The following is a 15,782-nucleotide window of genomic DNA, read 5'->3' on the forward strand; positions in this document are numbered from 1 at the left end:
ATATTTTAATTAAAGGCTTAAAGTGTAAAAATTCAACAAAAAGAAACAATATCAACCTTTAGTAAGCAAAATATAAGTGTAAAACACATATATTTGTATAATCTAGTAGACAGTAAGGTCATTTTAACTTGGGTATATTTTATTAATAGCATAATATAGTTTTAGTATATTTTATGTTTTACTGTAAAATTTTTAAAACATTCAGATGACAAAAGAAATTCTGTCAATCAATAATAGGTCTAGAAAGGAATATTCGTAATGCAGGTAAACTATGCTGATGTCTATAATAAACCAAGAACTTTTAAAAGTTAGAAGAAAAAAGAAAATCTAAAAAAAGATAGGAATAGACCAAAAGAAGAGAAATTCAGATAATAAACCCTTATAGGAAAAGTACATATCAAAGAAAATGAAATATAACCATATACTTAACAAACTTTCACAATTGATGCAAAATCACTTAACACATATATTGGCAAAAATCCAAGGTAAAGGGTACTTTCCTTATATGTTGATGAAAAAAAGCTAAGTTGTGGCCTTTTGGAAAAAGAGTAAGTATCTACTAAAACATTTAAAATGTATACTGAATGACCAAGTAATTCATTCCCTAGACTCAAAGGAATCTTTAACCTCCAGTGCTTTGATTATATATATAAATATAATTATTAGCAAACAATCATTTTAATGATTGATATAGAAATTACATAGGGACTTCCCTTGTGGCTCAGAGGTTAAAGTGTCTGCTTGCAATGTGGGAGACGTGGGTTTGATCCCTGGGTTGGGAAGATCCCCTGGAGAACGAAATGGCAACCCACTCCAGTATTCTTGCCTGGAGAATCCCGTGGAGAGAGGAGCCTGGTAGGGTACAGTCCACAGGGTCACAAAGAGTCGGACACGACAGAGACTTCACTTTCACTTTCATAGAAATTACTGAAGAAACTCTAGTATATATGTACCATGGACTATTACTCAGCCACTGTCAATGAAAATTGGAGCTGTATCAATGGCTTAGGATTTTCTACATGGCACTGTTTAGTGAGAATACCAAGATGCAGAAATTACATGCATATTTTCTTATTTTTGTAAAAAGAACTTAAAAAATAAATTTGTACGTTAAAAAGTTGTTATGTATATACGTCAGGAATTCGGAAAGCTGTAGATTAAAATATGGAAACATACATATTTGATTGTTAAGATGGGATCAGTAAGAAATGAAAAAACCAAAACTAACTATAATAATAGAAAAAATATAGGTTGACAGTTTTAGTGTAATCTTAGGAAATGCCTTTCCACACATTTCAGCACAAGCAAAAGTAATAAATGAAGAGATGAATATATTTGTTTCAATGGAAAGTACAATACAGTGAACCAAAACACCATCCCAGAATTTAATAGATAGTACAAATGGGAAAAAATAGTGAAATATGTGACAGTATAAGTTGGTCCTTTACATAGTTTTGATTTCTTAAAAATCAAATAGAAGCAACTACAGAAAAATGAGTAAAGGGTATAAATAAGAGGTTTTTTTTTTTTTTTTTTAAAGTAAGGTACAAAAAAAGAAATTAAAAAATATTTTTAAGTGTTAGATTGCTGGAAATTACCTAACTTAACTATTGAGCTAAGTAAAATCTCATTTGAAGAAATAATTCTAAAGCTAAAGTTTTAAACCTCTCTAATAGATATCTGTTAATAACCTGGGAAAATATTCATTTTAATCAAGATCTTGTTTTATTTTTTTTTTTGATGATACGGATTTTGACATCTTTACTTTTAATTACATTTAATTTAAATATGTACTCGGAGAAGGCAGTGGCACCCCTCTCCAGTACTCTTGCCTGGAAAATCCTATGGACGGAGGAGCCTGGTAGGCTGCAGTCCATGGGGTAGCTGAGGGTCGGACACGACTGAGCGACTTCACTTTCCATGCATTGGAGAAGGAAATGGCAACCCACTCCAGTGTTCTTGCCTGGAGAATCCCAGGGACGGGGGAGCCTGGTGGGCTGCCGTCCATGGGGTCGCACAGAGTCGGACACGACTGAAGTGACTTAGCAGTAGCAGTAGTAAATATATACTTGTAAAGACACTTTTATATTATGATTAATTTGCATTTGGGAATGACTGTGAAATCTTAATTTAACAGATCAAGTCATTTAATAGTTTTTAATATATAAAGAACCATCATTTTATAATGTAAATAGCCATTTTCCTAAATTATCAGATTTCTGAAGAGCTGCTAATTTAATCCAAATACAGCAACTACTACCACTCTTACTAGATAACTTTTATCCAGCATTTTACCATGCATGAAGCACCATGCTAAGCTACTTACATGCATTAGCTCATTTGAGTAAATACTGTTACATTTTAGTTTAGGAAACCAAAATTTTTAGTTTAGAAGTTATTATACAAGTTTTACAAGATCAAATCATTGAAAGGTAGTAAAACTGTGTTTTGAACCCAGTTCAAAGTGATTTGAACTGTCTGATTTGAGCTGTCTGATTCCTAAAGTACCATTTCTCACTGCTGGGCTGTTCCTGGAGTTTCACATAATAACTAGGTAAAGTAGCAAGATGGAACGGGAAGAGTTTACGGTTACTGTTATAAAATCAATAAATACTCATGTAGCACTGTTGAAGTAAAATCAATTTTATGTTTTGATAATTACATTTCTTCTGTTGGGTCTTCTCTGCCATGTCTACTTAGTTTACAGTCTTGTTTTAGTAACTTACTAAGTGAAAATTTTTTTCCTTTTTCAGTTTGGTAATTCTATTATCACCACACCTCTAAAACGTCGCAAAGTGATTTCTCAAGAAACTTCAGTTGCTCCTGTATCTTTAAGCTGCCAAAGTTCCTCTGATACCATAGTTATAAAGTGTCGAAGTGTACGAATAGGAACACTATTCCAACTATTAATAGAACCTGTAATTGTAAGTACACACTATGCTCTTTACTACCAATTATAAGATTCAGAATTTCTTGGCTAAGACTAATATATAATATGTTAAAATTTATAAGTTAAAATATTTAATAGAACATTGCAATTATTTCAAGATTTCAAATTGCTTTAGGAATATAGACAATCATAAATAGCTACTCACCATAAAAATTAGTGGGTAAAAACTTGGTCATATGTATTCCGATAAAAAAAATTTTTTAATGATAACATAACATTCAAAGTAGTGCATAATCATTATAGGAAAATGTTTATTCTCACTGAGTCGGAAATCACTCCAGTGTGTTACCGTTTTATTCTCACGCCAGCCCAATGCATGAAAACAGTATTTTGAGGAACTTTATGAGAGAAAGAAGAATTGAAAAGCTTTGGGGTCTGCAGAAAAATGTCTTATGACATAGTGACTCCTAGAAATAGATTATTGGACTTCGGTGGCCGCCCGAGAGGCATTGTGCGTTTGAACTAGTTCAGTGTCCAGAGAAGCCAAAGAACTTTCTTTAGTCCCTTTATCTTACCTGTCATACCTGTCTCATTCTTATTCTGCTACCACCAGTCCAATTCAAATGTATATTTTCTATTTAAGATTGTAACATAATCTCCTTAATCTGCCTTCTAAGTCATATTTTTTTTTCTTTTTGATGAATCCTGTGCATTGTTATCTTCCAATACCACTGTACTTATTTTATAAGGCTTCTTAACTCGGGTGTCCTTAATTCTTTGTTTCCAACTATTTTTTTTAATGAATAGAGGCTGGAATCATTCTCGGTATTGTAGAGGTCAGATGGACAAATGCAGTACATGGATCACTTTTTTCTGCCTTCTATAGGCTAAGTCCCAAAAGCATGTCATTTAGGGTCTCCGTAGCAAAATCTTCCCCCAAAATCTATGATTGTTACTAATTTATCTTATTTTTTAGTTTTGTTTAGATTTTATCAAGATACAGCTAGAAGGTAAGCTGTTGTATGTCCTACTGCTCACTAAAGCTTTGTTTACACTAAAACACTTAACTGGAATAAAAAAATGTTGTTTTTAGAATTCACTAAGATAATTAGTTATTACATGCATCATAACAAAGGGCCTTATGCCTTAAGAGTGGAAATTTCATACTATAACATCACAGAAGCTATGTTTAAGTTTTTAAGTATTCTTCCTAAGAATTCTCTTGGCATCTGGGGAAAAAAAATGTATTTAGATACTTCTTTAAGATCAAAGATTTTTCTTCATTTTCCCACTAAAGTTACCATGTGCAAAATATAATAAATATTTGGGGGCTTCCCTGATGGCTCAGATAGTAAAGAATCTGCCTGCGGTGCAGGAGACCCAGGTTCTATCCCTGAGTCAAGAAGATCCCTTGGAGAAGGGAATGGCTACCCACTCCGCTATTCTTGCCTGGAAAATCCTTGGACAGGTTAGTGTGGCAGGCTACAGTCCATGGCGTTTTGGAGTCGGACACAACTGAGCAACTAACACTCTCACTTTCAGTTTTTCGTAATAAATATGTACTTTAACACTGTAATTCCCTACAGTTTCCTCCGTTCATGATTTTGCCCTCTTAAGAATTGATTCCTTTTTCTCCAGAACCAGAAAATGATCCTGTAGGGATTACTTTAAATACCTCTGATCTAACAAAATGTGAATGGTGTAGTGTCCGAAAATTACCAGTAGTGTTTCTTCAGACTAAACCGGCAGTTTATCAGAAGCTGAGCATGCAACTGCAGATGAACACGGAGGATAAAGTTTGGAATGACTGTAAAGGAGCAAATAAGTTAACAAGTAAGTTATGTAGAGCAAAGGTACAATACACTGGTTAGCAGACTGTGAGCTGATATCGATAGATACCTTAGATGTATTCGTCTTACCTACAATCTTGGTAATGACATTATAAGATATTACTTCCCTCATTTTATAGAAGAGGAAAAGTCCATAGAAAATGGAAGTTCTGAAGATAAAGCCCAGGTTTAGCCGTTTGGAAAGTTTTCAAAATGGGTTGAAACCCCAAAATACACATAGTCTTTATTTAACACTGTATAATCTGAGTAAGATGAGGTGTTTTGTCTTGTTTTAATGTACTGATAGACGTTGTAACTGTAAATCAGCCATCAAGTTGGAATCTTTAAAACTTAGCCTGAGTAGAAAGTTTGAAAGTTCAGTAACAGGCCTTCATCTTCTACAATAAATCAGTGTGGTTCTCCAGTTAGTTTGTTTCCCTTCCCCCTAACATTTGTGGCACAGTGTGACTAGTTGTAAAATGTTTCTCCTCACTAATTTGCTCCTTCAGCTTAATGATAAGTAAGTGATAGATAACTATGAAAGCTGCAAGAGTTGGCACATTAGTGAATATCGGTTTTTACAGTTAAATCTGGAGTTACTGCCAACTGACAGCAGTATTGATGGATTATATGTTTAAAACTCAATATACTTGGATCCTATTAGGCGAAATAAATTAGTTACATCTATGAATAGATTCATTCTAGAGCTGCTGCTAGGGTAATGTGTTCTGGTTCCTTTCTCCTAATTGACTGAAGTGACATTGTTAGGTGACAGTATTATTGGTCCTTATTTTAGTATTTATTATATAGCCACTGTATGCCAAACACTGTTTTGAACATTTACACCAGGATTTCTGGTGATATTCTTGGAAATAGCTAGTTACTTTTTATTTTAGTATCTATTTACTTATTTTTTTCTTTTAGACTTATAATTATATTGGTTTCTTTTCAGATTTGGAAGAACAATACATAATTCTAATTTTCCAGAATGGCCTTGATCCTCAGGCAACTATGCTATTTGAAAATCTTATTACTGACATTGGTATAAAGAATAATGTGTCAGATTTGTTTGTGAAGATTCCCTTTGATGCAGCCAATAGCAGACTTACTGCCTATACAGGAACCTATGAAGAAAGCATCAAAGGAAGTTGTGTGCAAAAAGAAAACAAAATTCAAAATGTAATTATTTTTTAAATGGTAACTTTAAAGGGAAATGTGTTTCATTATCATATTGCTTATTTGGAGTTAGCTCTTTTTATTTCCATTTCAGAATTATTTGCTTTTATGTGTAATTTGTAAACTACATGGTGTCAAAACATTAACGGTGGTGGGTGATTTGTGACACAAATAGTATTGGGTACAAGTCTCGGAAGTATTTTAGTTTCTTTCCACATTCTGTTCTTGCCTTTACTTTCTGTCTCCTTTTTTTTCCTCTCTTGTCCCTTTTTCTTCCCCTCACCGCCCCGCCCGCTCCCCGCCCTCAGCATACATATACATGCAGTGCTACATTCAAAGTGACTGGTATTCTAGTTCTTACATTTGCTAGTGATTCCTATTGGTGACATTGGCTTCAATACAAATAAAGGCATTTTGGTCCCTGAGGTATTGTATTTTTATGTGTAACATGTGCATACATGGTTGAAAACTTGGAAAGGAAGCACATAATCCTTTTGATTCTGACTCTCACCAGTTCTAGAATAACTGATTCTAGAATAATTGATCATGTAGTAGGTAATTCTGAAGCCACCTGAATCAAAGGCCACAATACTACTATAACATACAATATAAGTTAATCAATAGAAATATAACTTAAATACTCGAAATTTGTCTCCTACCACAGCAACTGGAGTTTGCTGACAATTTATTAGAAATACTTAAATGTTGCAGCCTGCCTACAAATTTGGAAGTAGGGCTATCCAAGGCATAATATCGGTGAAGTTGAGCAAGACTTCACCAGAAAAGAACTATCCACACAGTTAGTGGGTTGAAGAAAAGAACAGGAGGAGGAAGGGGAACCGTTCCCCTTCTTTTGCAGAATTGGCTACAGGAAATAATTCCAGAGGAAGAAAAGAGCAGTTGGAGCCATAAGGCAGCTGTGATGGACTCAGATTTTCAGTGGAAGGCTCTTTTCTTCAAGGACTCCTCGATTCTGGAGAACTGAAGCTCAATGGACTGCGTTCCCTGAGCCTCTGCTCCCATATTCCATGGATTTCCTAGGCACTGAACTTAGGTAGGCCTCCACTTGGAGAAGAAAAAAACCACTATCTGTCCTTTGGATTTTACTAACATAATCTAATTTAATATGGATGGTAGAGATCTTAGACAAGATACCAGAAAACCAGTTAACAAAAATTGGAAGTATCATTGTTCTATTAGAAAGCTACAGATAGAAAGAAAGTGGACTCTAGTTTTGCCTGTTTCTTATTTTTAATCCTTTTTAATTGAAAAGCATTCTTGCCTTTATCTTTCTGTTGAAATTTTTTCAAACTGATTTTGTGAACTGGTAATTTAATTTTCCGTACCAGGTGGCCCTTGAGTCTAAAATACAACTTAAAAACAAACAAGAATTCCAGTTTTTTGATGATGAGGAAGAAACTGGAGAGAGCCATACCATGTTCATGGGTCCTGTAGAAAAGTGAGAGGATTCCTTTACATTTGCAACACTTAAATTTCTTCTGTTTTATTACCTTTCAGTGTTATACAGACCTGTTTTTGTTTTGTCTGCTTATTTTTTAAAATTTTGTTACAGATTGATAGTACATCCCCCACCTCCAGCTAAGGGAGGCATCTCCGTTACTAATGAGGGCCTGCGTTGTCTAGGTGAAAGGAGAATTTTTAAGTGATGTTATTATAGACTTTTATTTGAAGTAAGATAATTTTCTCCTAGCCTTTCAGCAAATTTTTCACACATCATAATGTATATGTTTGTTTCCTAGAGTCAGAGTTGTATTTTGAATTCCATCAATGCCACTTACTGTGTGACATTTGGAAAGTAATGTCTCTGTATGTATTTCTTCATTTTAAAAATGAGAATAATGGGAATGCAAGGGATTTCTGTGTATTAATTTTATATCCCGTGACTTGACTTTACTGTATTCATTGATTAGCGTTAGTAATTTCTGATGGCATCTTTAGGCTTTTCCATGTAAAGGATCATGTCATCTGCAGTGAGGGTTTTACTTCTCCTTTTCCAATCTGGATTCCTTGTATTTCTATTTCTTACCTAATTGCTGTGGCTAGGACTTCCCAAACTATGTTGAATGGTAGTGCTGGAGATGGTATGGAGAAAAGGGAACCCTCTTACACTGTTTGTGGGATTGCAAACTGGAACAGCCACTTATAGAGAAGAAGGTGGAGATTCCTTAAAAAACTGGGTATAGAACCGCCACATCGCCCAGTGGTCCCAGTGCTGGGCATATACCCTGAAGAAACCAGAATTGAAAGAGAGGCTGTGCTTTCGTTGTCAGACCCAGTGTTCATTGCAGCACTATTTACATTAGCTAGAACACAGAAGCGACCTAGATGTCCATCAGCAGATGAATGGATAAAGAAGTTGTGGTACATACACACCATGGAATATTACTCAGCTTTAAGAAGGAATGCATTTGAGTCAGTGCTAATGAAGTGGATGAACCTAGAGCCTATTATACAGAGTGAAGTAAGTCAGAAGGAGGAAAACAAATACTGTATATCTAATGCATATATATGGAGTCTGATGAGTCTATCTGCAGGGCAGAAAGAGATGAATATATTAATGCATATATATGGAACTTAGAAAGATGGTACCAGTGGATGGTTCTACATGCAGGGCGGCAACGGAGACACAGACGTAAAGAACAGACGCTTGGACTCAGTGGAAAAAGGAGAGGGTGGGATGATTTGAGAGAATGGCATTAAAATATATACGTTACCCTGTGTAAAAACGTCCAGCATGTTTGATGTCCATGCGTGAAGCAGGGCACCCAAAGCTGGTGCTCTGTGACAACCTAGAGGGATAGGGTGGGGAGGACTGTGCGAGGGAGGTTCAGGATGCGGGGGAAACATGTATACCTCTGGCGAATTCATGTTGATGTGTGGCAGGAACCATCACAATATTGTAATTATCCTCAAAATTAATGAATTTTTTAAATGGGAATAATATCTAAAAGAATCATGAGAATGTACTTGAGATGCACATTTCAGGTGCTAGACAAAATAGCACGTGCAAAGTGATCATAGATAGTAGCTTATTACATTGTTACTGTTAGAGTGTTTGGGGCTTCCCTGATGGCTCAGATGGTAAAGAATCTGCCTGAGTGCGGGAGACCCGGGTACGATCCCTGAGTCAGCAAGATCCCCTGAAGAAGGAAGTGGCAACCCACTCCAGTATTCTTGCCTGGAAGAGTCCACGGACCAAGGAGCCCGGTGGGCTGTAGTCTCAAAGAGTCAGAGATGACTGAATGGCTGAGCACACATACACACTGTGTTAGAAGTTTATGATTTTATAGGGAATACAATATGGGATTAAAGCATTGACAGAAGCATTAACGTGGTACAAATATAGCAGAAAAAGAAAGCATCACTCTCTTTGGGGGTTGAGAAATGAAGAATCAAGAAGCTTTCCTTGAAGGGCCTACATCATGATCTGGAATACACATACATAACATGTATGTGTAGTGTGTTTATGTATGTATAAACTGTATGTGTTTACTGCTTTGTGGTGTAAGATGAATGTGGGTATGAAACAAAACCATCGGTGTGTCTAGTGCTCTCCAATATATTTTGTTTACTCAAATGTATAATATATATATATATATATTTTTTAAACTGGTTGTTAAAAGCCACTGGATTGATTTTTATAGCCTATGATTGCAGCCCACACTTGGGGAAAAGACAGCATTATTATTCACAATGAAAGATTTTGATCAGAAAAGTGACATGTAATTGTTTCCTTAAGGTCATTTTGACAAGCAGGTTTATTGTGAATGTCTAGATGAGAGATGATTTAAGCAAATTCAATTAAGGTGATATAAGAAGCCTAGTTAAGGCATTTCAGTTGCAGTGAAGAAGAAATAATGAAATGTTTTAAGAGGTAGAGTTGTTTAGCAGAAGTCCTGGACTGATCAACTGCATATTAAGATAAATAAATAGGTGTCAAATAACTCCTAGTTTTCTTACTAGTGAGATGTCCAAATGATGTTGCCACTCACCGAACTGTGATATGACAAAAGGGACCGTGTCAGTAAACAATTGTATATATGATTATAGAGGTCAGTTGAGTTCTGACCTAGAGACACATAGAGATAGAAGGCTTTACAGATAGTAGTTTAATTGGGAGAATGGATGAAATTGCCCAGTGAGGGATACAGAATGAGAAAAAGGGCCATAAGGACAAACCCTGCAGAGGAGATTTTAAGAGAGAGCGAGTAAGGAGACCGTAGATTCTGAAGGTATTTGAGAGGTAAGAATTTTAAAATAAAGATTTGCTGGCAAGAGAAACTGTCCTAGATTTTAAAGGCCTAACTTTGCATATGTAGATTCTTTTGAAACCTCACACATATTCAAGGACAAGTTCAAAGTTCTTGATAACTTAAGTTAAAGGATATTATTTCATAAAAATACCCAACAAATCATACGGAAAGATCTTCAGTGTTATTAATCGTCAGAGAAATGAACGTCAAAACCACAGTGAGATCTCACCTCACACCCATTAAGTAGGATGCCTGCTTTATTAAAAAAAAAAAAAAAAAAATCCCCCAAAACAACCAGTATACAAGAGAATGTGAACAAGTTCCAGCCCTGGTACACAGCTGGCTGGAGTATAAGACGGGAACAGCCTCTGCAGAAGACCGTGTTGTGGTTCCTCAAGAAATTAAAAAATAGAACTGCCATTTGACCCAGCAGCCCTACTTCTGGATGTACAAAAGAATTGAAGGTAGAGCTATTTGAGAGATGTTTGCATACCCATGTTCATAGTAGCACTATTCATAATAGCCAAAATGTGGAAGCAACACGTATGTTCATTGATGGATGAGGTTATAAACAAAATGTGATATATATATAATGGAGTACTATTCACCCTTAAAAGGAAGGAAACCCTTCGCATGCTGCAACACGGACGAACCTGAACGCATTATACAGTGTGAAATGAGACCGTCACAAAAAGACAAACACTGTATGAATTCACTTACATGAGGAACTGAAGTAGTCAAATTCATAGAACAGCAAAGCACTGATGACCCAGGGCTGCAGAGCAAGGGAAAAGGGAGTTACTGTTTAATGGATATAGAGTTTTGGTTTTGCAAAATAAAGTTTTGGAGATCTGTTTCACACAGTATGAATATACTTAACATTATTGGATTGTACACTTAAAAATGGTTAAGATTGTAAACTGTCGTGCATTTTTTCCATAATTTTTCAAGAGACGTTATGTCTTTGTGTATACTACCGTAAGAAACCAAGCAGCTGCAAAATCTTAAGCAATTGTGTAGGACAGTGCTGGATAAAGTGTTGTATGAATGTCAGCTAGGTCAAGTTTGACAGCACTGTTCATGTCATCTTTGTCCTTAGTGATTTTATACCTGCTTGTTCTCTCAGCTCCTGAGAAAGTCATTGATCTCCAACCATAATTACTGACTTGTCTCTTTCTCCTTAATGTATTGTGAAGCTCTTTTGTTAGGTACATGCATGTTAATGTCTTCTTGGAGAATCAAGCCCCTTATCATTACATAATATTCCTTTTTATTCTTGATAATCTCCTTGTTTTTAATCGTAGTTTGTTCAAAATTAATATAGCAACTGCTGTGCTTCTGTGGCTTTTTTTTTTTTTTTTTTTTTAATCCACGTTTTATCAACTAAAGCTACAGAAAACTATCTTGAGGTCTAAATATTTAAAAGGAAATATTATGCTTCATAGAGGTCATTCTGGCATAGATCATGGACTGTTTCACGTCTGCCCGTAAGAATCCAAGACATCAGACCGTTGACGTCATCCTTTTAAGGTTATAAGGCCCCACAGTTTTGATTAACTCGGGCCTGATGCTCAAATACTTACTTTTAATTATTTCATTATTTTAAATTAACAGCAAAACTTTCTACCCTAAGACTTACAAAGAAATTATTTATGCTGCAATGATAAATAAAATATACTTAAAGTACAGTACTTTGGGTTTCACCGCTAAAAATATTTGGAGAAGGCGATGGCACCCCACTCCAGTACTCTTGCCTGGAAAACCCCATGGACGCAGGAGCCTGGTGGGCTGCAGTCCATGGGGTCGCGAAGACTCGGACACGACTGAGCGACTTCACTTTCACTTTTCACTTTCCGTGCATTGGAGAAGGAAATGGCAACCCACTCCAGTGTTCTTGCCTGGAGAATCCCAGGGACGGGGGAGCCTGGTGGGCTGCCGTCTATGGGGTCACACAGAGTCGGACACGACTGAAGTGACTTAGCAGTAGCAGTAGTAAATATATACTTGCAAAGACACGTTTATATTATGATTAATTTGCATTTGGGAATGACTGTGAAATCTTAATTTAACAGATCAAGTCATTTAATAGTTTTTAATATATAAAGAACCATCATTTTATAATGTAAATAGCCATTTTCCTAAATTATCAGTAAGTTTTACAAGATCAAATCATTGAAAGGTAGTAAAACTGTGTTTTGAACCCAGTTCAAACTGATTTGAACTGTCTGATTTGAGCTGTCTGATTCCTAAAGTACCATTTCTCACTGCTGGGCTGTTCCTGGAGTTTCACATAATAACTAGGTAAAGTAGCAAGATGGAACGGGAAGAGTTTACGGTTACTGTTATAAAATCAATAAATACTCATGTAGCACTGTTGAAGTAAAATCAATTTTATGTTTTGATAATTACATTTCTTCTGTTGGGTCTTCTCTGCCATGTCTACTTAGTTTACAGTCTTGTTTTAGTAACTTACTAAGTGAAAATTTTTTTCCTTTTTCAGTTTGGTAATTCTATTATCACCACACCTCTAAAACGTCGCAAAGTGATTTCTCAAGAAACTTCAGTTGCTCCTGTATCTTTAAGCTGCCAAAGTTCCTCTGATACCATAGTTATAAAGTGTCGAAGTGTACGAATAGGAACACTATTCCAACTATTAATAGAACCTGTAATTGTAAGTACACACTATGCTCTTTACTACCAATTATAAGATTCAGAATTTCTTGGCTAAGACTAATATATAATATGTTAAAATTTATAAGTTAAAATATTTAATAGAACATTGCAATTATTTCAAGATTTCAAATTGCTTTAGGAATATAGACAATCATAAATAGCTACTCACCATAAAAATTAGTGGGTAAAAACTTGGTCATATGTATTCCGATAAAAAAAATTTTTTAATGATAACATAACATTCAAAGTAGTGCATAATCATTATAGGAAAATGTTTATTCTCACTGAGTCGGAAATCACTCCAGTGTGTTACCGTTTTATTCTCACGCCAGCCCAATGCATGAAAACAGTATTTTGAGGAACTTTATGAGAGAAAGAAGAATTGAAAAGCTTTGGGGTCTGCAGAAAAATGTCTTATGACATAGTGACTCCTAGAAATAGATTATTGGACTTCGGTGGCCGCCCGAGAGGCATTGTGCGTTTGAACTAGTTCAGTGTCCAGAGAAGCCAAAGAACTTTCTTTAGTCCCTTTATCTTACCTGTCATACCTGTCTCATTCTTATTCTGCTACCACCAGTCCAATTCAAATGTATATTTTCTATTTAAGATTGTAACATAATCTCCTTAATCTGCCTTCTAAGTCATATTTTTTTTTCTTTTTGATGAATCCTGTGCATTGTTATCTTCCAATACCACTGTACTTATTTTATAAGGCTTCTTAACTCGGGTGTCCTTAATTCTTTGTTTCCAACTATTTTTTTTAATGAATAGAGGCTGGAATCATTCTCGGTATTGTAGAGGTCAGATGGACAAATGCAGTACATGGATCACTTTTTTCTGCCTTCTATAGGCTAAGTCCCAAAAGCATGTCATTTAGGGTCTCCGTAGCAAAATCTTCCCCCAAAATCTATGATTGTTACTAATTTATCTTATTTTTTAGTTTTGTTTAGATTTTATCAAGATACAGCTAGAAGGTAAGCTGTTGTATGTCCTACTGCTCACTAAAGCTTTGTTTACACTAAAACACTTAACTGGAATAAAAAAATGTTGTTTTTAGAATTCACTAAGATAATTAGTTATTACATGCATCATAACAAAGGGCCTTATGCCTTAAGAGTGGAAATTTCATACTATAACATCACAGAAGCTATGTTTAAGTTTTTAAGTATTCTTCCTAAGAATTCTCTTGGCATCTGGGGAAAAAAAATGTATTTAGATACTTCTTTAAGATCAAAGATTTTTCTTCATTTTCCCACTAAAGTTACCATGTGCAAAATATAATAAATATTTGGGGGCTTCCCTGATGGCTCAGATAGTAAAGAATCTGCCTGCGGTGCAGGAGACCCAGGTTCTATCCCTGAGTCAAGAAGATCCCTTGGAGAAGGGAATGGCTACCCACTCCGCTATTCTTGCCTGGAAAATCCTTGGACAGGTTAGTGTGGCAGGCTACAGTCCATGGCGTTTTGGAGTCGGACACAACTGAGCAACTAACACTCTCACTTTCAGTTTTTCGTAATAAATATGTACTTTAACACTGTAATTCCCTACAGTTTCCTCCGTTCATGATTTTGCCCTCTTAAGAATTGATTCCTTTTTCTCCAGAACCAGAAAATGATCCTGTAGGGATTACTTTAAATACCTCTGATCTAACAAAATGTGAATGGTGTAGTGTCCGAAAATTACCAGTAGTGTTTCTTCAGACTAAACCGGCAGTTTATCAGAAGCTGAGCATGCAACTGCAGATGAACACGGAGGATAAAGTTTGGAATGACTGTAAAGGAGCAAATAAGTTAACAAGTAAGTTATGTAGAGCAAAGGTACAATACACTGGTTAGCAGACTGTGAGCTGATATCGATAGATACCTTAGATGTATTCGTCTTACCTACAATCTTGGTAATGACATTATAAGATATTACTTCCCTCATTTTATAGAAGAGGAAAAGTCCATAGAAAATGGAAGTTCTGAAGATAAAGCCCAGGTTTAGCCGTTTGGAAAGTTTTCAAAATGGGTTGAAACCCCAAAATACACATAGTCTTTATTTAACACTGTATAATCTGAGTAAGATGAGGTGTTTTGTCTTGTTTTAATGTACTGATAGACGTTGTAACTGTAAATCAGCCATCAAGTTGGAATCTTTAAAACTTAGCCTGAGTAGAAAGTTTGAAAGTTCAGTAACAGGCCTTCATCTTCTACAATAAATCAGTGTGGTTCTCCAGTTAGTTTGTTTCCCTTCCCCCTAACATTTGTGGCACAGTGTGACTAGTTGTAAAATGTTTCTCCTCACTAATTTGCTCCTTCAGCTTAATGATAAGTAAGTGATAGATAACTATGAAAGCTGCAAGAGTTGGCACATTAGTGAATATCGGTTTTTACAGTTAAATCTGGAGTTACTGCCAACTGACAGCAGTATTGATGGATTATATGTTTAAAACTCAATATACTTGGATCCTATTAGGCGAAATAAATTAGTTACATCTATGAATAGATTCATTCTAGAGCTGCTGCTAGGGTAATGTGTTCTGGTTCCTTTCTCCTAATTGACTGAAGTGACATTGTTAGGTGACAGTATTATTGGTCCTTATTTTAGTATTTATTATATAGCCACTGTATGCCAAACACTGTTTTGAACATTTACACCAGGATTTCTGGTGATATTCTTGGAAATAGCTAGTTACTTTTTATTTTAGTATCTATTTACTTATTTTTTTCTTTTAGACTTATAATTATATTGGTTTCTTTTCAGATTTGGAAGAACAATACATAATTCTAATTTTCCAGAATGGCCTTGATCCTCAGGCAACTATGCTATTTGAAAATCTTATTACTGACATTGGTATAAAGAATAATGTGTCAGATTTGTTTGTGAAGATTCCCTTTGATGCAGCCAATAGCAGACTTACTGCCTATACAGGAACCTATGAAGAAAGCATCAAAGGAA

General features: G+C 35.5%; 2 protein-coding genes across 3 annotated transcripts in view; one reads left to right on the forward strand and one right to left on the reverse strand.

Moving 5' to 3' along the window:
* LOC139176096 (sentrin-specific protease 6-like) overlaps nucleotides 1-6,320 on the forward strand; it is a 50,006-nt gene extending 43,686 nt beyond the window's left edge. The window contains exons 5-8 of the mRNA XM_070795487.1: nucleotides 2,754-2,924; nucleotides 3,867-3,900; nucleotides 4,529-4,723; nucleotides 5,672-6,320. Of these exons, the coding sequence (XP_070651588.1) occupies nucleotides 2,754-2,924; nucleotides 3,867-3,900; nucleotides 4,529-4,723; nucleotides 5,672-5,913 (642 nt within the window). The 3' untranslated portion in view covers nucleotides 5,914-6,320. The remainder of the gene's footprint in view (nucleotides 1-2,753; nucleotides 2,925-3,866; nucleotides 3,901-4,528; nucleotides 4,724-5,671) is intronic.
* Nucleotides 1-15,782, reverse strand: part of FILIP1 (filamin A interacting protein 1) — a 349,281-nt gene that overhangs the window by 284,296 nt on the left and 49,203 nt on the right. The gene's annotated exons all lie outside the window — the stretch shown is intronic.

This window comes from Bos indicus, chromosome 9 (assembly GCF_029378745.1).
Source record: "Bos indicus isolate NIAB-ARS_2022 breed Sahiwal x Tharparkar chromosome 9, NIAB-ARS_B.indTharparkar_mat_pri_1.0, whole genome shotgun sequence".
NCBI lineage: Eukaryota > Metazoa > Chordata > Mammalia > Artiodactyla > Bovidae > Bos > Bos indicus.